Source organism: Canis lupus, chromosome 10, assembly GCF_003254725.2.
Source record: "Canis lupus dingo isolate Sandy chromosome 10, ASM325472v2, whole genome shotgun sequence".
Taxonomy (NCBI): Eukaryota; Metazoa; Chordata; class Mammalia; order Carnivora; family Canidae; genus Canis; species Canis lupus.
In genome coordinates, this window is record NC_064252.1 from 64,528,689 (window position 1) to 64,552,180 (window position 23,492).

At 38.2% G+C, this 23,492-nt stretch overlaps 2 protein-coding genes across 14 annotated transcripts in view; one reads left to right on the forward strand and one right to left on the reverse strand.

The window, feature by feature from the left end:
* Positions 1 to 18,177, forward strand: part of UGP2 (UDP-glucose pyrophosphorylase 2) — a 65,214-nt gene extending 47,037 nt beyond the window's left edge. For all 3 annotated transcript variants that reach the window (XM_025469155.3, XM_025469182.3, XM_025469171.3), the window contains exons 4-10: positions 7,321 to 7,506; positions 8,715 to 8,848; positions 10,505 to 10,802; positions 11,822 to 12,019; positions 12,491 to 12,733; positions 15,494 to 15,598; positions 17,121 to 18,177. In XM_025469155.3, the coding sequence (XP_025324940.1) occupies positions 7,321 to 7,506; positions 8,715 to 8,848; positions 10,505 to 10,802; positions 11,822 to 12,019; positions 12,491 to 12,733; positions 15,494 to 15,598; positions 17,121 to 17,228 (1,272 nt within the window). In that variant the 3' untranslated portion in view covers positions 17,229 to 18,177. The remainder of the gene's footprint in view (positions 1 to 7,320; positions 7,507 to 8,714; positions 8,849 to 10,504; positions 10,803 to 11,821; positions 12,020 to 12,490; positions 12,734 to 15,493; positions 15,599 to 17,120) is intronic.
* Positions 18,178 to 18,183: 6 nt separating this feature from the next.
* VPS54 (VPS54 subunit of GARP complex) overlaps positions 18,184 to 23,492 on the reverse strand; it is a 78,003-nt gene continuing 72,694 nt past the window's right edge. For all 11 annotated transcript variants that reach the window (XM_049115582.1, XM_049115580.1, XM_025469127.3 and 8 more), the window contains one exon: positions 18,184 to 19,589. In XM_049115582.1, the coding sequence (XP_048971539.1) occupies positions 19,484 to 19,589 (106 nt within the window). In that variant the 3' untranslated portion in view covers positions 18,184 to 19,483. The remainder of the gene's footprint in view (positions 19,590 to 23,492) is intronic.

Consider the following 23,492-nt stretch of genomic DNA (forward strand, 5'->3'; position numbering starts at 1 on the left):
AAAAATCGCTCTCTTGATTGATTAAAGTGCTCAAGTCAGAGTAACATCGAGGCCGTGTCTGGCAGTGCGTGGTACTCTCTGTTGTCTCCAAACAGCATCCATCTTTGCATGAGTAGATGTCTTTGTGCATTCTCCTGGGGCAGCCGAGAAGAGGAAAGTGAGGGGCTGGTCTAAAAATGTCTCTGTGACTTAGGTGTATCCGATGTAACTTCAGCTGTTGCCAAGCAACTTTCTAACACAGATCCCCTTGGTTTGTGGAACTAAACAGAGCTCTGTGGGATTGCTTGCTGAGGTCCCTGGTGAGGGTGTGGACAGCACCACCAACAGAAAGAACTTGTGTTGGCATAAAGGTGATTTATGTGATGGAGAGCTCTGCTTACTGCCTAATTTAACCTGTAATAAACTTTAGATAGAAAGTGTCCTGGCTTCTTGGAATCTAATGGTTGTACCTTTCTTTGCACATGTGTATGTGTTTGTTTCTGTGAGGGTGGGGTGGATATAAATCACGAAACATAAGTGAAAAAAGTCCAATGAAGGTTTCCAGCAGTAACACTTAAGCTAACCATTCTGGACATCTCTTCCCTCGTCACAACTGTTACTTCAGACCTTGTGACTCTTCTTCCTTTTCCCTTCATAGTTCTGCTCCATCCTCTTAACAGTCAAGTTCCTCCGTGAAGCCTGTTTTTAATTAGCTGCTTTAAAGATGAGATAGAGCAAGACGAGGGGTGTTACTGAAAGCACCTCACGAAGAACCATGGTTCCTTGACATTTATAGAGGTACCGTGACTCCTTGCCCACTCATCGTGGGGTGGAGGGTTCTAAATGTGGCACTTCACAGAGAATTCTGGCCACTTAACTGGATGGTAAACAAGTCTTTCTACTTGTGAGTTGCCTGGGCTTGTGCCCAAAAGTCTTTATTAACTCGATTTTGGAACTCGATGTAATGTAGGAATCAGCTCATTTTATTTCATACGAAATCTTTGAAAAGTAATTCAGAATTACATTTAAAATTTAAACTCAAGTTTTTAAGATACCAAGCTTGGGGAGATTTGAATTAAAAGTATAGTTGATACATCTTTGTCTGAAAATAAAATGGCTTAGTATTAAAATCACTGTGAGGCCTGACACTTCTATCACTATCCTAGAGAGGTTTTGGGATACAAGAAAAAATTTATTTAGTCTCAAAATATTCAGTCATTAAAGAATTATCTTCTTAAAGTATTCTAATAAAATGCATGTTTTTAAGTTTGTTGTGAACAAAATGACTTTTTCTGTAAATACTTTTCATGAACTTCATATTCTTTATGGTGTGTGGATGAAAGATGATTTATCTTGAATATATATGATTTTCGAGTTTTTTTTTTCTCCTGGTGAAACTTTAGGCATAAGATGACATTTGGTTTTTAATTCATCTTCACAGAAAGTGGAAAATTCCTGTTAGTGTTTTTTCTTAAAGACTCATGATCGAAAGGGAAATAAATAGCTAAAAATTAAACATGGGTCCTAAAACTCACTTTAACGCTATGCCTATTAGTATACCATGCATTTCTTTAAAGGTTAGAATTAAGTTATAATTCAGTTTACATTATTCACTTGATTTTGCTCTGTAAATCTGTATAAACATGTGTTGATTCAAAAAGGAAATTCTGTTCTTCCTAAAGATATCCTACATATTTAATTTTTATATTTACTGTCAGTTTCCCAATTTAACTGAATATTTGTAGACATTGTTGTACACAAAAACAGCTTATAAAATGTAGCATTTTTTACTCTTACAGTAATCATTTATATTAGACTGGAACAACATTCACAGTACATGAAATTTGACGTTAACCCCAAGTTACATCTAGAATGTTTACCTCAAGTTGAAACGGATTATCCAAATATTGACATTAATCCTAATGGCATGCCTTGTTTGAATTGCTGATGTTGCTAAGATGATAAGATATGGGAAGGGTTGGCATTCAGCCTTCGAGAGGGTTAAGCTAAAGCTGAATACAGATTATTTGCTCAAATTCTGAGACTGAAGTTGAACATCATTGTATCTTAGTAAAAAGCTCTCAACTATGCATTGTTGTATAAATGGGATGTTGATTACTGAAGACCAGGAAAACTAGGGTTTAGCTTATCTTTTTGTGTGTTTAGTCGAATGTCTTGTGATGTCAGTGTTAATAAAGTGAAAAAAAGATTACACTGAACAAAAAAATCCTGGCAGAGTTATATTAAAGTGAAAAACGTAATTCTCATTCCTTGGTTGATTTTTTTTTTTTTAATAGACCATCCAGAACTGCACATGCCGTTAGCCAATGTGTGTTGATTTCCAGTAATATTAAACAAAATGAAAAGTTTAGCTCCTTAGTTTGCATTAGCCACATTTCGAGTACTCAGCAGCCACATGTGGCCAGCACAAATAAGACATTTCCATAATTGCAGAAAGTTCTGTTGGACAGCACTAGGTCTAGTGAGTGACTGAAAAAAAGTGCCATCCTCTTGATGTTTTGACTACATAATTATGAAGAAATCTTTTTATATTTATATTTCCGTAGGTTTTCCCTTGAAATGATTAAGATAGGCTGCTTATCCCTTAGAGATACTAGGAAATTTAGAACACAGTTGTTGAATTATGACTGAAACCCAAGTCCTGCTGTTCTGCATTGTTTTCACATGTATCTGAAGAGCAGCATTTTCTTAAATTTATACTTTTAGACCTGTGGTTTTGCTTGTAGTAATCTTTTCATCCTTTAGCTTTTTAATTCAAAGTTAGGATGTACTGTTTGATAAATTCAAGTAAAAAGAATCCGTTTTCCGATTACTAAACTGAGACTTCAGAACTTGTATCCTATTCCACTTTTAATATCTGCAGATGGAACACATAACTTTTATAAGACTCAGTTTGTCATAGATTTGTCAACCAGTATTCCAGTCCTTCATACCAGGTCCCCTCTTCCCAGATATGTTGCATACATACAAATAAACTTTAAATATGGACCTTTTCTTGGAAAAGCTGCATTAATTTGGAATATTCTCAAACATATAAGTTGCATTTTATTTATTTTTTTATTTTTTATTTTTATTTTTTTTATAAGTTGCATTTTAAAAGGCACACTGATTCTTGAGGACATTATGCAAAGTGAAATAAGTCATTCACAAACAGACACTGCAGAATTCCACTTGTATGAGGTCGCTAGAGAGTAGTCAGACTCAGAGGCAGAAGATTAGAAGCATGGTTGCTGGGAGCTGGGTGGAGGGGGGAATGGGGACATGTTTTTTAAAGAATATAGTTCCAGTGTTGCAAAATGAAAATTATTCTGGAGATTGGCTGCCCAACAATATGAATACACATAATACTTGAACTGTAGACTTAAAAATGGTTAGGATGCCAAATTTTATGCTACTACAATTAAAAAAAAAAATAGTGTCTGTCACAAAGCTGGTTCTCCCAACTTGGTGGTTTTGAGAATGTCTTTTCTATTCTTTGCCCTTTCATTTTTCATACACACTTTAGGTTGACTTGTCAGCTTCCACAAACTGTTAAGATTTTGATTAGGATTGCATTGATCAGTTTGGGAAGAAATGACATCTTTACATTAGTAAGTCTTCTAGTTTATAAACATGATAGATACATCCCTAAATTTTTTTGTCTTTCAATTTTTCTCAAAAACATTTTATAAAGTATTCAGTGTAGAATGCTTGCATATCTTTTTTTAGATTTGTTCCTAGAAATTTGTTATTTTTGACAGTGTAGTAAAAGGTAACTTTTTAAACAATTGTTTCTAATTCTTTATATTTGTAGAAATGTCTCATCTTTTTAAACCATCTTTAAACGTTTCTAAGCATTTCTAAGCATACAATTCGTTCGTGTTAAGTACATTCACAGAACTCTTTGGTTTTACACAATGAAAACTGTTCCCATTAAACAATTCACCATGCCTCCCTGCCCCAATCCTTGGTAATTACCCTCTACTCTCTATCTGTAGGGTCTGACTGTTCTAGGTACCAATTATAAGTTGAATCATACAAGTATTTGCATTTTTTAAGACTGATTTATTTTACTGTAACAATATTCTCAAGGTTCGTTCATGTTGTAGTATATGTCAGAATTTCTTCCCCTTTTTAAGGCTGAATAATTTTCTATTGAATGCCACATTTTGTTTTATCCATTCATCTGTTGATGGATGTTTGAGTTGCTTCACTTTTTGGCTATTGTGAATAAATGCTGCTATGAAGGTGAGTAAACAAATATCTCTTTGAGAACTTGCTTTCAGTTCTTTGAGGTATGTATCCAGAGGTGAACTTGGTAGATCCTGTGGTATTCTATTTAAAACTTTTCTAGGAATCACTGTACTTTATTTTTTTTATTTTTATTTTTTATTTTTTAAAGATTTTATTTATGTATATCAGAGAGAGAAAGAGAGGCAGAGACACAGGCAGAGGGAGAAGCAGGCTCCATGCAGGGAGCCTGATGTGGGACTTGATCCCAGGACTCCAGGATCACGCTCTGGGCCAAAGACAGGTGCCAAACTGCTGAGCCACCCAAGGGTCCCCTATACTTTCTTTAATTGCACATCATTTTACATTCCCACCAGCAGAGCCCAGGGATTCTAAAAGTAGTTGTTTGGTTTTTAAAATATTGACCATGTATCTTAAGTGTTGCTATGCTCCCATTATTCTAATAATGTGTAGGGTCTTTGGACTTTCTATATATAAAACCATCTGTGAATAATGACAGTTTTGTTTCTTTTAATGGTATATAAATTGAATACTAGATGGCAGTGAAAAGTGAATGTATTATAGCTTCATGCACTAATGTGAATTATTCTTAGGTAAAACATTGAATTAAAGAAGCCAAAGTTTAGAGACAAAATTAAGTAAAATATTATCATTATGGGTACATACATAGGGGGTAAAACTAGACAGTAAGAGTCAAGGTGGTGGTTACCACTAGGGGTGGAAGAGGAATGTAGCCAGGGATCGACTCAAGGAGGCTTCTAAGTTACAGCAGTATTCTTTTATTTAGGTTATTCTTTCAACTGTATATATTTTATAAACTTATATGTGTGATGTTTCATAATGAAAATCTTTAAGGTGAAATTGGAAAATGTAGGCCTGTCTCACCATATGTAGAAGAAAAATTCTTTGTTTTTTTAAAGGTATATTAAAGGAAGCATTAAATACGTAAAAATATTTCTAAATTAATAATTTTACCTACAACGAATGCATGAACCTCAGGAGTTTCAGTTAAATTGATTTCCACACCTTGAGCCCTCTGTAAATATCAGATTCTTTTTTGGAAGTCAAAAGTAACTGCTAAATAGAAATTCTTGGCTTTTAAAAGATAATTGGAAGATAATTGGCTCGGTTCCATTTGCTAACACTTTTGAGTAAATGTAATGTGCCCGAGAAATTCTCCCAATCTAATAATAGGCTGTTTGAAGCCATTATATCACAGTGGCATTCCTTTTAGTGACTGGTTGATTTCAACAGCTCTGCTGATGAAAGGATTATAAGCTGCCATGTTATATTAGGGTGACAAGCTCCAGCTCTGTTATCTCCTCTTACTTTTCTAGTAGTATAACATTTAAATTGGGACTTTTTCTCCCAAACAATATTACTAGTTTCTTTGACATGCTGAAGAAACAGTGTTCATGGCAATGGAGTCAAAACATCCTTCAAGGAATGCCAGCTGGGCCACGGGCACTTTGTGTGCTGGGTATCCAAGTTGTTATCATCCATGTATTGTCCTCACCTGGACCAAGTGCTGCCAGGGAAGCAACTAGTATAATCTTTGTTCTTTCCTGCCCTCCCCCCTTTTTCCCTTGGTGGTTAGCATCCCAGTATTTACGCAGCAGGCAGTGATGGCCATGGTGCCCACAAGTCTGTCACCAGCCCTTTCAAGCTTGAATGACTCCTGAAGACTGCTTAGTGGCACTTACCAGGAAGATTGGCAATCCTACCATATTAGGAAATAATTCAGAGTGAGTGATAACTAGGGGTGGTAGTCAGTGGAGAGTCTTAGAGAAGAGTGTTTATTTCTCAGCATTTACACAAAGCAGAAAGTGCGTTCATTTGCAGTTAGCAATTAACAGAGTGTCTTGCAGGGTAGAGGAAATGAGTCTCAGACTAGTTTGTGTGGAAAGAACTGCTTAGAGCAAAAACTGTGTGGGCAGCAGTAGACATACATACGACATGTATGTGTGTTTGACCAATTATAAAGGGATTTTTGCCTCCACAACCTAATCGTTGGATTGTGAGCCCATCAACTCCTTTCCTAATTACAGACTTCATCCACCACCCATCCACACAGCCCCTACAGGTAGAAAAAAAAAAAAAAAAAAAAAAACCTCATGGTGAGTATTGACTATATGGATGTCGTACATTGTGATGAAGGGTACATTTGATGATGTATTGCATTAAAGAAGGATAATGCAAAAAAAAAAAGTCCCATAGAAGGTTAGAGAATATACTGTGATCTTTTCAGAAGCTTTCATTCTTGCTATAAGATCTTTAGACTTGCTTGTGCTTCTGCTCTGAACAAAAGAATTTGGGCTCCCACTATGTGGCTGTTCCTGTTCTAGGAGGAAGAAGTTGCAGAGTAATGCTCTGTGCTCCCAGAAATAGACAAGGGTGCAGGGAAGAGGGGGTTCTCTCCAACCCAGGTCTTGCCTTTCCTACCCCAGCAGGGTATTTAGTAGAGTATTGAGAACACAATTTTCCAGTATGATCTTCCATTCAGTGATGCCTGACAGATTCATAAGGAATTCTATCCTTGTTACATACCTAGAAGTATGACCACAACCCCATGCCGCCTTCTTCCTCTGAAGGGCAGACTTGCTGGTGAATGGAAGAGAAAGGCAAAGAACATTTGATTTTGTGTTTTGCCTCCTTTGGGAGAAGGAATAATTTATGATCATATATGTACTTCACCAGAACTGAAGTAGATCTGTACTACACCAGAAATATTTACATATTTGATGAGTTTTGTAATACCCCATTTACTATATTGGTACAACTTGGGAATTCTAAGTTTTTAAAGGTAGTCCAAGTAACTTAGATGTTATCACCAGCCAGACTGTAATTTTTCCTCCATTGTAATGGAAGTGAACCACTAAACTACTTTGTGCTAGAAAAGTTGCCAGTAAGTAAGTACTTGATTTTGTATCGGAAGGACTTGTGACACTAAAGGAAATGCAGTTAAAACTTCCCATGGAGAAAAGCAAAGCTCTTTAAGGACACACGAAAATAATTGAGATTGATTGGATTTTAATTCTCTCATAAAGCTATTTGAATTGTGTAACTTTTTTTTTTTTTTTTTAATTTCAGATTCAACCCTATGAAAAGATAAAGGCCAGGGGCTTACCTGATAATATATCTTCTGTGCTGAACAAGCTGGTGGTGGTGAAACTCAACGGTGGTTTGGGAACCAGCATGGGCTGCAAAGGCCCCAAAAGTCTGATCGGTGTGAGGAATGAGAATACTTTTTTGGATCTGACCGTTCAGCAAATTGAAGTGAGTGACATTCAGCCTTTTCCATGAACCACTAAAATCAGTTTTAGGTCATTAGAAATATTACCGTATAAAATAACAGATGTGGATTTGAGCTAGTCAAGAAGCTTGCTATCCTTAGTTTCTTTATTAGTATATAAAAAGGTTTGGTGTTCCCAAGGGCAGATCTTTAAGGTGAGTACAATAAAAGCTTTTGATCTTTAAATAGCATTTGTGGTTGTTGAAATCTCTGGATCTTTTTGGATTCTCCTTTGATCTCCCTCTCCTCTCCTGCCTTTCTTTCTAGTGGCGCAGCCTTCATCATAGCTGGGGTGATCTGGCTTTATTAACTCCTTCTGGGAGGGGGGCGGAGAATTTCCGTATCTGGTTGGCGGCCACGGATGCTAAGAACCGTCCTTGATTGCTCTCTTAGGGATAGTCATTAGTCGTGGACCACAAGTTCGCCAGGGCCAGTCTTGTTCATCTCTTTATTTCTAGTGTCCAGTACGGTGCTGGCTAACCACACCAGTAACACTAGCAGCAGCAGCAGCGACTGACATTTATCTAGCATGCACTGCACACTGAGTATTATTCTGAGCTTTTTTCATGAACTGAGTCATTTGTTCCTTTCAACAACTCTGTAAGATAAGTACTCTTTTACTGTCATCCCCATTTTACAGGTGAGGAAATCAAGGCACAGCGAGAGGTTGATTTACTTGCCCAAGATTCCCTGTGTAAACACAGGATTGTCTGACTTCTGAGAACCTGTTTTCTTCACAGTTCTTGGCATTAATCCCGAGACTAGGAAATCAGGTCTTTGTAACATCTGTACTTTCATCCCCACTGTGCTCTGGGCACAGGGTAAATGCTTAGTCAGCATCTGCCTGTCCAGGAAGGCCACAAGGCCCTGGCGGGCGCTCCAGAGTCAGACTGTGTGTGGAGGCCGGGGGGCTGGCGGGTGGGGGGGTTCTTGGCTCTGCTGTTGACCTGCCGCCGCTCTGGGCCTTAGTTTAGCCATCTGTATATGCAGACAATAGTTTCTGTCTCATAGGGTTGTGATTTAATGACTAAGTACATGGTAAACTGCTTAACAGTGTCTGGCTTATGCTAAATATTTATATTTGGCTACAGGTGATGGTTTTGGATACTTTGTGATGAACTATTACCAGTTTTATAATTTTAAGTGAAAGAAAAGTAGGTCTGGGTAATCTGATTGTTATTTTCCTCCCTAGCATTTGAACAAAACCTACAATACAGATGTTCCTCTTGTTCTAATGAACTCTTTTAACACGGATGAAGATACAAAAAAAATACTACAGAAGTACAATCATTGTCGTGTGAAAATCTACACTTTTAATCAAAGCAGGTACAATAAGTAAAAAAAAAAAAAAAAAGTCTGGAGGGTGTTCCTCCTGGGAAACAAAGACTTCTTTGTCTTGTTTTAAACAGAGTAGCCTCAAGATGTGCATGTACCAAAACCTCAGGTTTGCAAATGTTCAGTGTCTTTCAAGGCTGCACACTTGTTCATTGATGGGTGATTGTTATATTCACTCTGTGATTCTGTAACTTCCACCTCCTAAGGGAGAGTCTGCTTGTTCCACGTCCAGAATACTTAAGGATGGCCTAGGTCTCTGCTCTTTGGGGGCATATTTGGGCTCCGCGTGGGTCTATGAAAATTTTTATATGTTCTACAGTATTGATAACCTTCTTTCATATGGGAAGAAGTTTATTCAACATCCTGAATAGGCTTGGGGGAAATTTAATAAATCCTGGAAAAAAATCTTCTACTTTGAGGAAAGAAAAGTAAGTACAGGCATACTTTGTTTGATTGCACTTTAGTTGCACCTTTTAGATACTGCATTTGTTTTTTACAAGTGGAAGATTTGTGGCAACCCTGCAGTGAGCAAGTAAGTCTACTGGTATTGGTGCCACTTTTCCAATAGCATTTGCTCACTTTGTGTCTGTGTCACACATTTTGGTATTCTCACAATATTTCAAACTTGTCCTTTATTATTGTATTTGTTATGGGGATCTGTGATCAGTGATTATGATTTGCTGGAAGCCCAGATGGTTAGCATTTTTAGCAATGAAGTACTTTTTAAAATCAAGGCATGTACATTTTTTTAGACATAACGCTACTCCACACTTGATAGACTACAGTATAGTGTAAGCAGAACTTTTAGATGCCCTGGGAAACCTAAACATTCATTCGACTCACTTTATTGCGGTGGTTGGAATAGAACCTGCACGTCTCCAGGTGGCCTGTAGAAAGGAATTCAAATGACAGATTCTGATAAAGCCCATGCACCTGGGGAAGGAAGTCTTCCATCAAAGACTGAATATGGGTCTATATGAACTTGTACAGAACAGATGTTTCTAAAAGTTATATTGTTGTTTTAAACTATTTTTTCATGGACACTTTGTAAGTTGCAGGTGCTCTGCCTCCATCTTGTGGTCCCTGGTCTGTTACGGAGCTCACTCCTCTGTTTCCCTCGCTCCCCACCACCAGCCCTGGCACATGTTCTCGCTAGTAGTTGGGAGCAGGTGTCCCTGAGCACTGATTTGCTGTTGATTTTCTGGGAAAGAAAGAGCACCCCCCCCCCCCCGAGTATATCTGTTTGTAGAAATGGGCATATTTTTCCAAATAGATCTAGAGGGAAAAGAACAATTCCATGACCAAAGAACAGACCCATGACCAAATAAGTTTGAGAAATTTACTTAATGTAGCTCTCGTCTTGTAGAGCCATAAAAATCTCTGTATATCCTAAAAATACGAGGTGTCCTCCCATCTGTATAGCGATGGAAATCTTTTTTTGCAGCAAATATAATGATCTAGGAGACTGATTGTTGGACAACACAGATAAGAGATTTTCTTAAATGGATTTGCCTCTGATTAAACTGTTGATAGACTGAAGAGGAGGGAAGTTTTATTTAACCTTAAATTCATTGTTTTACTTGAAGGTCTGGATTGCTTTACAGAATTGGTACTGAAAAAGACTTTGTTTTTGTTTTTTTTTTAAAGGTACCCAAGGATTAATAAAGAATCTTTACTGCCTGTAGCAAAGGATGTCTCATACTCAGGGGAAAATACAGAAGCTTGGTACCCTCCAGGTCATGGTGATATTTATGCCAGTTTCTACAACTCTGGTTTGCTCGACACCCTTATAGGAGAAGGCAAAGAGTATATTTTTGTGTCAAACATAGATAATCTGGGTGCCACTGTGGATCTTTATATTCTTAATCATCTAATGAACCCACCCAATGGAAAACCCTGTGAATTTGTCATGGAAGTCACAAATAAAACACGTGCAGATGTAAAGGTAAATATTGAGAGGAAGCAGTTTGGGGATTCACATCTTCACACTGCATAGGTTCTGTAGTTCAGAATTTTTTTTTTATTGGAAAGTTTCAGTGGTAAAACATATTCATCCACTTAATAACATAAGAGAGTGAGATAGTGTTCCGTAGAGTACCCTAAGTTCCACCTGTCATAACTGTGTAAATTGAGATTGAACAGTATTGTTGAATAATCTATATGGGTGATTTTAACTGAAAATAGTTCCATGTATATTTACAAGATAAGTGAAAACACTTTCAGTGTTTGCTCAAACCTTTAATATTCTTCTAGTCTGGTGCTTATGTGCATTTATTTTTCTCCTTTAGAGAAAATTTATTATTTCTGTTTCTACCTATGCATTTCTATATATATGTTTTATCACTCTAATATCTCTGCAGTTGCAAAAAAAAATTCTTTGTTTAGTGGTCATGAAATGGTACAGAAGGTTTTACTACTTGGCCCCAAGGAATAGGAGAACAGGCGGTGTGAGAATACTAACATGGTCATTCCCTAGACTGGGTTCTATGCCTCTTGCAAACGAGTGAATGTTCCTCTCCCCGCACTGCTGAGGCATCATGACTCAGAGGTCACTTCTCACCCATTTGTATCTTCCCTTTTCTTCACTTATTGTAGAGCCAATCAGAGCAGGGTCTGAGGTAGTAGGACTAGTGGGTTAGTAATGGATGGTGGTTTGGGAACTGGAGGGAATGGCTTCCCCTAGACCTTCAAAAAGTGAGGCAGACCCTGATGTACTCTCAGGGTTTTTATTATGGACAAGAGGGCGGGCATACAGTTAGGATGACAACCTGAATATTTCCTTTGGTTCTACCATTATATGTCTATTGCTGTGTGTCCCTGATGGAATCCATGCCAAAACTTTTTATTTCTGGGGGATTTTACCAATGTCCTTTCTCTACCACTTCCATAGACTGGCAGTAGTGTGGCACGGCTGGGATTGGGAGAGATGTGGAGGTACTCAAACACTCCTCTCTGCCTTTCTAGGGTGGGACGCTCACCCAGTATGAAGGCAAGTTGAGACTCGTGGAAATCGCTCAAGTGCCAAAAGCTCATGTGGATGAGTTCAAGTCTGTATCAAAATTCAAAATATTCAACACAAACAACCTCTGGATCTCTCTTGCAGCAGTTAAGAGACTGCAGGAGCAAAATGCTATTGATATGGAAATCATTGTGAATCCCAAGGTAAGCCTGAGGTGCAGCTCTTGTCTCCCTGGTTCCTGAGATCACAGTAGGTAGGCTGTGCACAGATCCCACTACCCACTCTCTGGCCCATCTATTCACTGGTTCCTCCTTTGTGCCTCGTAAGTCACTCCAGCGCCTGGCCCTGTGTTTCAGGGTCCACACCCATCTTTTTAGTGTGCTAAGCCTTGGCACTCATTGCTCTGACACTTCAAGGCCTTTTGGCCTCAGGCATCTTGCATGAGTTTTGTGCAAAGCTTCGGTTCTATATCGTAAAATGGAAACGTTACTAAACAGGAGTTATGATGCTGAACAAAAGACCATGTACATCTAAGCACCTGGCATGCGGTAGGTACTTGCTTAAATGTCACTTGTCAGGATCCTGTCTCCTTCCCAAACATTAACTAGCCCACAAGGAACTAAGTTGTTAAAACCTCTTTCTCTTCTCCCCCGGGCCCCTTTTCTTTCTTACAGACTTTGGATGGAGGCCTGAACGTCATTCAGTTAGAAACTGCAGTAGGGGCTGCCATTAAAAGTTTTGAGAACTCGCTCGGTATTAATGTTCCTCGGAGCCGTTTTCTACCTGTCAAAACCACATCAGATCTCTTACTTGTGATGTCAAACCTCTATAGCCTTAATGCGGGATCTTTGACGATGAGTGAAAAGCGGGAATTTCCTACAGTACCCTTGGTTAAATTAGGCAGTTCTTTTACCAAGGTATGTAGTTAGAGATATGGTACACATGTGGATTTGTGGTTCTTAAATGTCTAAGTATAAAAATGACTGGAATGATATGAATTGGGGTCTAATTACAGTCTCGCCTGCTGACCTGTTACATTCCTGTGTCTTTGATTTTGATCTCTTAAAGGGAATCAACCATAGAGGATAAAGACGTAACTCACTTTTGAAATTTGGTTGCTAAAGAGTAGGAAAAAATGTTTAATTTGGGGACATTTTACTTTGTCTCTTGTAAAACCATTTACTGCTTTCAGCAGTGGGAGAATGTAAATTCTGGTTTAACAAACACTGAGCCCCTACCATGTGGTGGGCAGTGTTCTAGGTGCTGGATAGTTAGGAGTAAGTAAAATGGACTAAAATCCTTGCCTTCATGAATATTCTAGCGGGGTAAGAATGATAATAGGCAAATGTATAGTATGGCACATGGTAGAAAATGCTATGGAGAAAGAGCGGGAGTAAGGAATGTGTGGGTGGTGTGGCAGGGTACAATTTTACAGTGGGTGGCCAGAGATGGTCTCACAGAGAAATTGCGTGTACCATGCAGGCATCTGGGATGAAGAGCATTCCAGGCAGGGGGAGTGGCAAGTATAGGAGGACCTGACCCTAGCATGCAAAGTGGAATTCAGAACACTGCATCACATGAAATACTGTGAGGTTAATGGAGGGGGACCCAGTGAGCCTGTGCAGCTGGTGTGGAGTCCTGCGAGGCCCTCCTGGCATATTCTGGTCCTGGTTGAAGTTTCGTGCCACCTGGTGTGGAAGCAGGTTCTGCCTCATATGTTTGCTGGGGAAGATTCTGGGTACTGTGGCTGCTGCAATTTCCAGGATAACATCAGGCATCTTAGGACTCTCCCTGTTTTGGAGCTGAGCTGGGAGAGGGTACCACCAGCCATTTTTCTACCTCATCTCACCCCTCCCTTCGCTTCCTAGCCTCCACAGTACCCTGCAGGACATCAGGACTTTAGCTGCCCTATTTTGAGAACAGGGGCTGAGTGGACGCTGGCAAGTTGCTCTGGGGAAGAATGTGTTAGAGACTTTACAGAGCATAATATGGCAGGTGCAGAGTAAGCAAGGGAGACATGGAGGGGTCGGAGAGGGGAACAGTCCCAATGTGTAGAACCTTGCAACTGGAGATTGGGAATGTGGGTGGCTTTTCCCCCCTCTGGTGGATGAGAAACCATCAGAGTTGTGAGCTAAGGGGTGAAGTTACCGATCTGGCGAGCGAGGGTTGAATCAGAGCGGAATCCTGACAAGAGGAAATGGTGGCTTTGACCACGGTGATGGCAGTGGAAATACCGAAAAAACGATCTTGAGATATTGTGAAAGTTATACCTACAGGATTTGCTGTTGGACTAGATGGGAGTGTAAGAGAAGGATGATTCCAGGGCTTTTAGCCTATGCAACTGCTGAAAGCATGGAATCTCCTGCCATTTATGGAGATGGGGGAAGTAGGTTTAGGTCTAAAGGGGAGCAGGATGGGGAGTTAAGTTTTAGAGATACTGTATTGGTTAGAACTTCAAATTTATTTTCTTTCTAGATCAGAGGAGAGATGTGGAAGAGACAGGTAAATTTGAGAGTCCTCTGTGTACAGCTGGTATTTAAAGCCGTGAGATAGGGGTCACCCAGGGAAGAGGTGTCCAAGAACTGAGCCCTAAGGTAGTCTGAGTTAGAGGATGGGGATGAGGTGGAGGAAACAGCAAAGCTTGCTGAGGAGCTGGGTAGAAAACCATAAATGTGTGTGTTCTGAAAGCCCCAAATTAAGAAAATGTCTCAAGAAAGAGTGATCATCTGTGTCAAGTGCTGCTGCTAATTCAACAGGAATGGTTCAAGAGCAATGAGAATTCACCAGTAGAATTATCAGTACAGAGGTTCCAGAGCCTGACAGGAAAGGATTTAACAAAGAATAAGAGAAATTAGAGATACAAAGGTGAACAACTAATTTAAGAATTTTGCCCTTAAAGAAAAGCAGAAAACAATTGGCAGCCATAGATAGAAAAGGATATAAGATTTGAAAGATTTTTGTTTGCTTTTTAAAGATGGAAGAATTTTGGGGATGTTTATGCACGGACTGGAACTGATGCAGTCAGAGGGAGAAGGAATCACTGGCCAACATCTCTGGGCCCTAAGGAGGCCTGGCCTTCAGCTGGAGGAACTGTCCAAGCCCAGTACTGGGTACTAGGAAGGGACAGAGTAGCGGGCTGGGGGCAAGTGGGTTATGGGAGGAACCGGTGGAACTTTTCAGATTGCTTCTAATTTTCTTAGCAAAATAGGGAACAAGGCCTCTAAGACGATTTCTAGTGCCTACAAATCTAAGGAAATAAGAGGCAAAAGATCTGCATCATTTGTAATGATAATCTGTGCTGTTGCTGTGCATGAGATACTGCACTTCTTCTGAATCCTGCCTATCACATAAAGCCCAGCTCGTCTACCTTACTTCAGTGACGAGCTCTTTCTAACTAACCTCCAGATTATTTGAACTACTCATTGGGCTTTTAGCATGTTGGTTATCTTCTTACTGATACCCAGTCTGCTCAGTGGTGTATAAATTGCTTGATTGTAGGGACGGACCATGCTGCACAGGATCTAGCATATAGCAAGTGCTTAATAAAAGGCTCTTCCCCTGGAGGGCCTGAGCTCGGCCATACACAGAATGTTTCCACAGTTTAGTTAGACTAGTTTGTTAATTTAATCCCGGTGTTTTTGTGTTAACCCATTTTTGAAACAATTTGCTTCTTTCAGGTTCAGGATTATCTGAGAAGGTTTGAAAGTATACCAGATATGCTTGAATTGGATCACCTCACAGTTTCAGGAGATGTGACATTTGGCAAGAATGTTTCACTAAAGGTGTGTTGTTCTAATGAAAATTACAGTTCTTACAGCTTTACAAAACAGGTTTCATGTTCTATTCCTAAATTTACCTTTATTTTAAAGAATACCTCTTAGACTATACTAGGTGTTTAGAAGACATAAATACATTGTTAAAATGAAATAGCTACCACAGTATTTAGTATTAGTATTGTCTTCCATAGATATACAACATAGTTAAAATACAATCACAATTGTTGTATATAGGAACTCTGGAATATAGCATTCAAATGGAAAGCAAACACTAGTAAATAACGTAACTAGTACCAATTTACTGAAATGACAGTCTTTAAAATAGAATCACTGTTAAAATAACATTAGCTCACCAAAAATGACTGTTTGAATCTGAATGAAAGCAGAAAAAAAATGACAACTTCACTTATACTGAATATCATCTATTCCCATTAATCGGTTGTCATCAGTATAAAGAGATTCATTCGTATACCGTAGTACTTGGGTACTTTGCAGAGTATCGTCTAACCTAAGAAACAGGAAGGACTATAGGTATAAATATTAAAGCTCAGAGCTAAAGATACAACAGCTTTTTCCTATTAAAAAAAAAAAAATCCCATACCTAGATTACATGTGTTCTTCCTTTAGTAAACCTCCTTAAATGAAGATCTTGGGAAAACAAAAAGGTGTGTGTGTATGTGTGTAAACAGTTGACTCTTGAAAAACATGAGAGTTTGGGGAGGTGACCCCCATGTAGTCAAAAATCCATGTATAACTTTTGAGTCTCCCAAAATGTAACTATTAATAGCCTCTTGTTGACTGGAAGTCTTACTGATAACAGTTGATTAACACATAGTTCGCAGGCAGTACATATTATATACAGTAGTCTTACAATAGAGGAAGCTAGAGAAAAGTTTAAGAAAATCATTCACGGTACCATATTCACTGAAAAAAATGTAAGTGGACCCAGACAGTTCTAACATGCTGTTCCAGGGTCAGCTGTACAGACCTCTACATACGTGTATATACACACCTGGATGTAGACAGAACGTTATTGCTGATGTTGTGTGTATACACACGCGTGCACACACGTACGTGGAACTTCACTGCTGATACTGCCTCATCTAAACAGACTTAAGACATGAAGAATATTACAGTAAACTGTTTTTAAAAACAAAAACCCAAACCTCTATGTAAATATAAACCAAGCACCTCGGTATCTTTATGTGAAGGCGGATGATGCTGGTGACCTTGCAGACAGATCTTTGAAGGCCCGTCATGCTGTGGCACAGGGTCCACTTCTCACTGCGGGTAGGACCGCCTCGGATCCAGAGGCGGCGTTATCTAGAACTACTGCCAGGATTCTTAGAGGGACACCGTATACAGTTTTCCTTAACATGTTACTTTTCTTGTTTAATGTTGCTTATAAATACAACTGCTCCGTTGTAAATGGAGTTCTACATAAATTTGGTAATTTTAAGAAAATCCGTTGGATTTCAGCTGCAGTTTTAAGTATACTTTCTTCTGTTTTGTCTTCCTCGTCATGTAGGGAACAGTTATCATCATTGCAAATCATGGTGACCGAATTGACATCCCACCTGGAGCAGTATTAGAGAACAAGATTGTATCGGGGAACCTCCGTATCTTGGACCACTGAGAGGAAAAATACTGTGTACACTTCATACTAATTATGGGCTAAACAGTTTCTTACAATGAAATGTTCTCTAGGATTCTAAAGTTGGCAGGTACTTTACTGTGTTACTGTACCCTGCGGTGTTAATTTTTAAAGTAGAGTTTTTTGCAATATGCTTTTAGTCGAAGAAAAGCACAGATGGAAGCAATATTTTTTCTTCTCTGAAGAGGACCCTGAAAGTTAGTTCATCGTAAAGTGCAATACTGTTTAATCTTAAAACTGGGGCAGCTCTGCTGGAACATCTTTTAACAGAGGCCTCAGTGATGGTCACTTTGAATTGCTTGTGATTTCAAAAATAAAGCTGTGAGGCAATCCATGTGCACACATACACTTTCAATGCTAACTTTATGAAATGGCCAAAAAAAAAAAAAAAAAAAGGTTTACTCTTGAGAAACAGTTACTGGATCAGTTGGAAGGTCTGCTCTTGAAATATTTAAGTACTCACTGGCCAGTTACCTAACACATCTAGTTTTTGCATTTCTAAGAATCTCCACCACATCATTCTTTCCATAGGAATGAAACCTGAAGGTATTTAGTCCCTTTCCTCTGGTCCTCAAGCTGGGATGCCTGCCATGCTTTCCACAGACTCTCCCGTTTATTAAAACAAAGGGATGTTTCTTTTCCCAGCTGCAGGGATGGGGTGGGTAGAGGTAGGGTACTTCTTTTACATCCTTGTTCTCTGGTGTGGTGGGTGGAGGTATAACTTTATAAAAAGTCCCCTTTCCTTGAAGCTTTCTTCTTGCGATTGAAAATATTCACAGATAACCTTTCAAGTCTGCTCTGCTGGTAGTTTAATTTGTGGCTTTTCTCTAAGGAGTAATTATATTTTCTAATTCTTCCATACTTGTTTTTGAGTAGGCTGCTTGTAATTTAAAGTTTACTGTATACTATTAAAAAAAAGTTGCCTTATAAAGTCTGGTAATTTTTTACAGCTTTATTTTAGACAGTTGAAGAACCAGTGACATACCTTAGTAATGATAAAACAGGCTTTCCTTTTAGGAAATGAAGGAGCACAAAATAAGACTGTTATCTCATTGTACATAATCCCCACAAGTTTAGGCACTCTGACAGGGTTAGGCAAGATTCCCGGGATGAGGTGAGGCACAGGCACTTTCATTTGTAGAGTGCTGCTGATTCTAATTTTGAAGGTAGGTATTATAAAAGCTTTAAATAACTTACTCATCACCTTATATTTCTGGCCCCGACACAGCAGCCTATATTTTAAAAGTTCTAGTTCTCCCTCGTCTTTGTTCATATACATGTCGAAAGTAACTTAAAAACAAGAACCCGAGGGGGCCATACTTCGCATGTTATCTAAATGTTAAAATGAGAACTCATAAATAGGCAGAGTATATGAAAATGTATTCTTACCATCTGCTAGAAATAAAAAGGCAAAAAAAACCACCCCCACAAACCAACCCTTCATAGATACTTTTATAAAAATACAGCTATTAAACTGCAGCCTTTCATATACCACTTCTGAAAAGTATTTAAGTTAGTAGTTGAATAAATAAATGCCAATATCTTATTCTTTAATTATTACTGTGATCAGACTTTCAAGTATTTAGACTATACTGGAAGGCTTTACCCAGCCGACATAAAGTGGTGGTAGAAAGATTAAATATGCGACACACAAGGCCTGAAACCTGACATTGGTCACTAAAACAAAAACTGAATTCCTAAATCCAAGCAATCAAAAGATGTTTATTTTTTATAGAAAGATCTGTAAAAAAATAATTTTTCAAACAGCTTTACTTTCATAGAGAAAACTTTCTACAGAGGTTGACTAAGATTTTAATATTTTAAATTGTACCATCATTAAATAAGGTGGGACACCATATGAATTTCATTGCACTGGAAGAAATGCAAAGCATTTTTTAATATAAAGTATACAGAGCATTCTAGTCAACTACAGCTGTGTTACAGCTATGTGTTCTTTTGGATTTGGTCCAAAGAAACCTGAGTCTGTTTCCAGAGAGAATGAAAAATGTTATAGACACCTGATCAGTTACTCCTCACTGAAGGAAGCATAAAAATGGCATTCCTTGTAGACCCCATTGAATCCCAGTTTCCCAACACTGATAATTTCCTTTTCCCCTTCCCCTGTCCCAGTTCACTTTGGGTTCGAGGTCCAGTTCTTGAATCACAGGCATCCATATTTTCTTCATAAACATACACATCCCATGGTCAGATGAGCTACCCCGTTTTCCAGTATGTCATCACCTCTTCTGTTCCCAGATCTCGGACATATTTAGGTCCAAATCTTTAAGACCTTTTAAGGCTTGAAGATTTCCAGTGTAAAAAGCTACATCTGCTGTGACCAACCTAAACATTGGAGACAAAACTATTTTTAATCTCATACTTTCTACCGCATAATTAAAGAAGCAATGCTCATAGAGTCAGTCTTATCCTAGCTGCTAGACTATTATTTAAAATTCTGATTTCCTAGGGACCAAATGTCAGTATTATTTCTTAGCAGGATTCCTGCTATCATATAGTTAGAGTGCTCTATTTCAACAGTAAATATCTTGAAGGACTAAACCAGTGCAGGCCGGACTTGGTTTCATAATTCTGCCCAATAAAACATCATAAAATAATAATATGTTAAGATGTTTCTTTGATCAGTTGTAGCAGACTATACAGTTGACCCTTGAACATCACGAGTTTGAACTGCACAGGTCTACTTATGCAGATTTTTTTCAACATGGTACAGCATGAAATGTACTTTTATGATTTTCAAAAACTTTTCTCCAGCTTTATTACAAGAACATAGTATATAACATAAAAATGTGTTAACTGTTGATGTTAACGATAAGGCTTCTGGCCAACTGTGTATTATTAGATTCTTGGGAAGTCAAAAATTACATGCAGGTTTTCCTAACCCCCGCATTATTCAAGGATCAACTGTACACGTATATGACCAATGAAATCAGGTAAAAGAAAGACAAGGCTTCCTGAGTGACATCCAAAGAAGTTCATGCTGGGACTCCTGCGTATGTATTACAAGATATAAAACTTGATACTGACAATACAGCAACACTAGATGAGAAAACAAAGTCACATCTTTGTGTACTGAACTGTCCCATCCACGGCTATACTTGAGAGGACATTCCAGGAAAGAACACTCAGATAAACAGGTATCACAGCTTCAAGCATGTAAAATAGGGATCGGTCTGAGTAGATGTATGTGTTGGCACATACGGGCCGTGGAGGAACGAAGAGACTTCGATTTAATAGTTTGTAAAAGGAGTGGAAATCCCACCTCAGTACTTTAATGAACACCTACGTCATGGACTGCGGGACCCTCTGCGGCAAAGGGATTGGAAGCACCCTTAGCGCCGGTACCACGGCCCAATTTATAAATGCCTTCAGCCATATGCACTGGATGCTTCACCTCTTATCACATGGCAGAGTTTACTAAGGACCACATTTTTCATTTAAAACTCATCTAATCTGAGTACTTTAAAAAGATTTGAAATTACACTGGTGATAGATAATATGGTCAGTTAAATACACTGAAACTGACAGCAACAGCTCAAAAAAGGACAAAGCCTTTATAAGGCAAGGTCCTCACATTAAAAACTAAGCGTAAAATTAGCATAAATATTCATTTAAACATATTTCTAGAGTTCTATCAAAGTTGAAAATTGTTTGACATAAAAGCAGAAGTTTGCAACATTCATAACAAAGGGTTAGTTTGACTAGTGCGTACACAAAAATCTAAGATCAAGAAAAATAATACCCACGAGAAAAATGGGCAAAGAAAGTGAACAGGAAAAGTCAGAGAACATGTGAATGACTAATAAACATGAAAAGAGGACAAACATTAGAAAATGTAAATCAAAACAAGATACTACTGGCAACGAAGGACTTAAAAATCTAACAGCAAATGTTGGCAACACAGAGGCCACTTTGGAGAATATTCTGGCAATACCTAGTAGAGTGAAAATGTACATATGCTCTGATCAACTTGGATATGACCCATAAAGAAATGGTCACACCAGTAGGCATGTTTATAGATCTTCACACGGCATAGTTGTAATGGAAAAAAATAGTGAACTAGAAATGTCTCATTTGGGGCAATATGGTAGATTCCTGTGGGAGAATAAAAAGCAGTAAAAAATGGACAATTCCTACCTATCAAATAGATAAACCAGTAATAATGCTGAATAGAAAAAAGGAGCATATGCACAATATACCACATAAGTAAATTAAGTTTATAAAACAGTGCTACCTACTTTTTTAAGGTATAGAGAGATAATGCAAAGGACTTAAGGAATACAGACCAAACTTATTGGAAATATTAACTATGGGGTTGGGAGAGAAAGAGTAAGACCGGAGAAAGGGATGCTTCAGTTTCATTTGGAATGTCGTTCTTTTTTTTCCTTAAATATTTGAGAGTGAGTGAGAGAGAGAGAGAGCATGTGCCGGGGAGAGGGACAAGGGAGGGAGGGGAGCAGACTCCCCACTGAGCTGGGAGCACGATGCAGGGCTCCATCCCAGGACCCCTGGGATCGTGACCCGAGCCCAAGACAGATGTTTAACCAACCAAGCCACCCAGGCACCCCTTGTTTTCTAACGTAAACATTCTTTTCCAGTGAAAATGAAAACTGTTAATGATCAATTCTAAGCAGCAATACAACTATTATCATTCTATGTCTGTATTTTAAAAATGCCTTAAAATACATTTTAAAAATCTCATCAAAAAACTTGGTTTAGGGAGAAAGGAGGATAGGGAGTAACTGCTTAATGGGTAGAAGATTTCCTCTTGGCTTTTATTTTTTTTTGACTGTTGAACCTATTTTATCATGTGACTGGAAAAACGAACTAGAATTCACTTGTGAATGCACAAACTGCTACTGCATTATTAAAGGTAAAATGGTTAATTTTATGTCAATTTCATCTTAAAAAAAAAAAAAAAAGCCATGCTTTTTAGAGCCATTTCAAGAACAAAAATTCCTTTTAAGCAGATAGTTTCCTATGCCTTTGGCTAGAGTCTAGAGGTTAATTTTCAGGGAATTCCATCTGTAAAGGGATCATTTAGAGGCATAAATTGCCTTATAGAGAATTAGTGTCTTTAAAAGTATGTGACAGTGAAGATCTCTAAGGTGGTATGACCCCCAAATAGCTGTATTAACAAAGAAAATAATAGGTAATGAGTTAGCTTGGATGCTTCAGAACTATTGGTCAGAAAAACCAACCAACCAACACAGATTTAGCTATGGGAATAAAAGTAGAAGGTTATAATGGAGTGGGACTTAAAAATATTAGTTTTTAAAAAAGTTTCTGAGAGGTATCTGGTGTTCATAAAATGTCCTTGAACTTTTTCTGTGGTCTTGAAATTTTTGAAAGTAACAATTCTTAAAAAAAAAAAAGAAAAGAAAAGAAAGAAAGAGAAGAACCAGGTAATAATCAAGGGAGAGAATCAGATTTTTACATAAAAAAAATTCAGCATGATCATCAGACTCAACTGAAGCTTCCAAGTATTTCTTGCAAAATCAATTCAATATATTTGTTTTGTTGGACAGGGCCAATTTCTGACTCCAAAATACGATTTTTCATTTGTTCCTATAAACTTGAAATTTAAGCCTGAAACTTAACAGGGAATAAAGTATTTGATTCCTTGAATATCCACAGAACGGATAACACTAAAGAAATCATATTAAGGTGTAGCTTCATGATCAGTGCTTTTGCATTTTGTCCCCATTATCTTTATCTATGTTGCTCTTCACAAAAATCTTGCAACAGTACTTTTTACCATCATCCCTATTTTCAAATCTAGGAAAATGAAAGTACATAGAGAGTAAGCAATTTACCTAAATTCACATAGCTATTAAGTAGCAGCACTTTACCCATTTCGGATTCTGAATTGTTTTCTCTTATATAACTACACTATTTCACCGATAATACATGTAATTTGTCCAAAAGCTTACAATAAAATGGACATACATACACTTATGCTCTGTTTTTTTGTGACCCAATGAAAGAGTTAAAGCAAATTTTATCCTTCTCATTTTATAATTAAGGCAGAAGTTAAGTGGACCTTCTCGCTATCACATAGCTACAAAGTAGGACTTTTTGAGTCCTGTCTGCATACAGAGAAACTACTGGGTAACATAGAAGGTACAACTGACTCCCACTGCCTCAAAACAGACATGTAAGTTAAGTAACTGACCATTTCTAAAACACGTTAATCTACACAGATAGATACAGATACCCTCTCCGGAA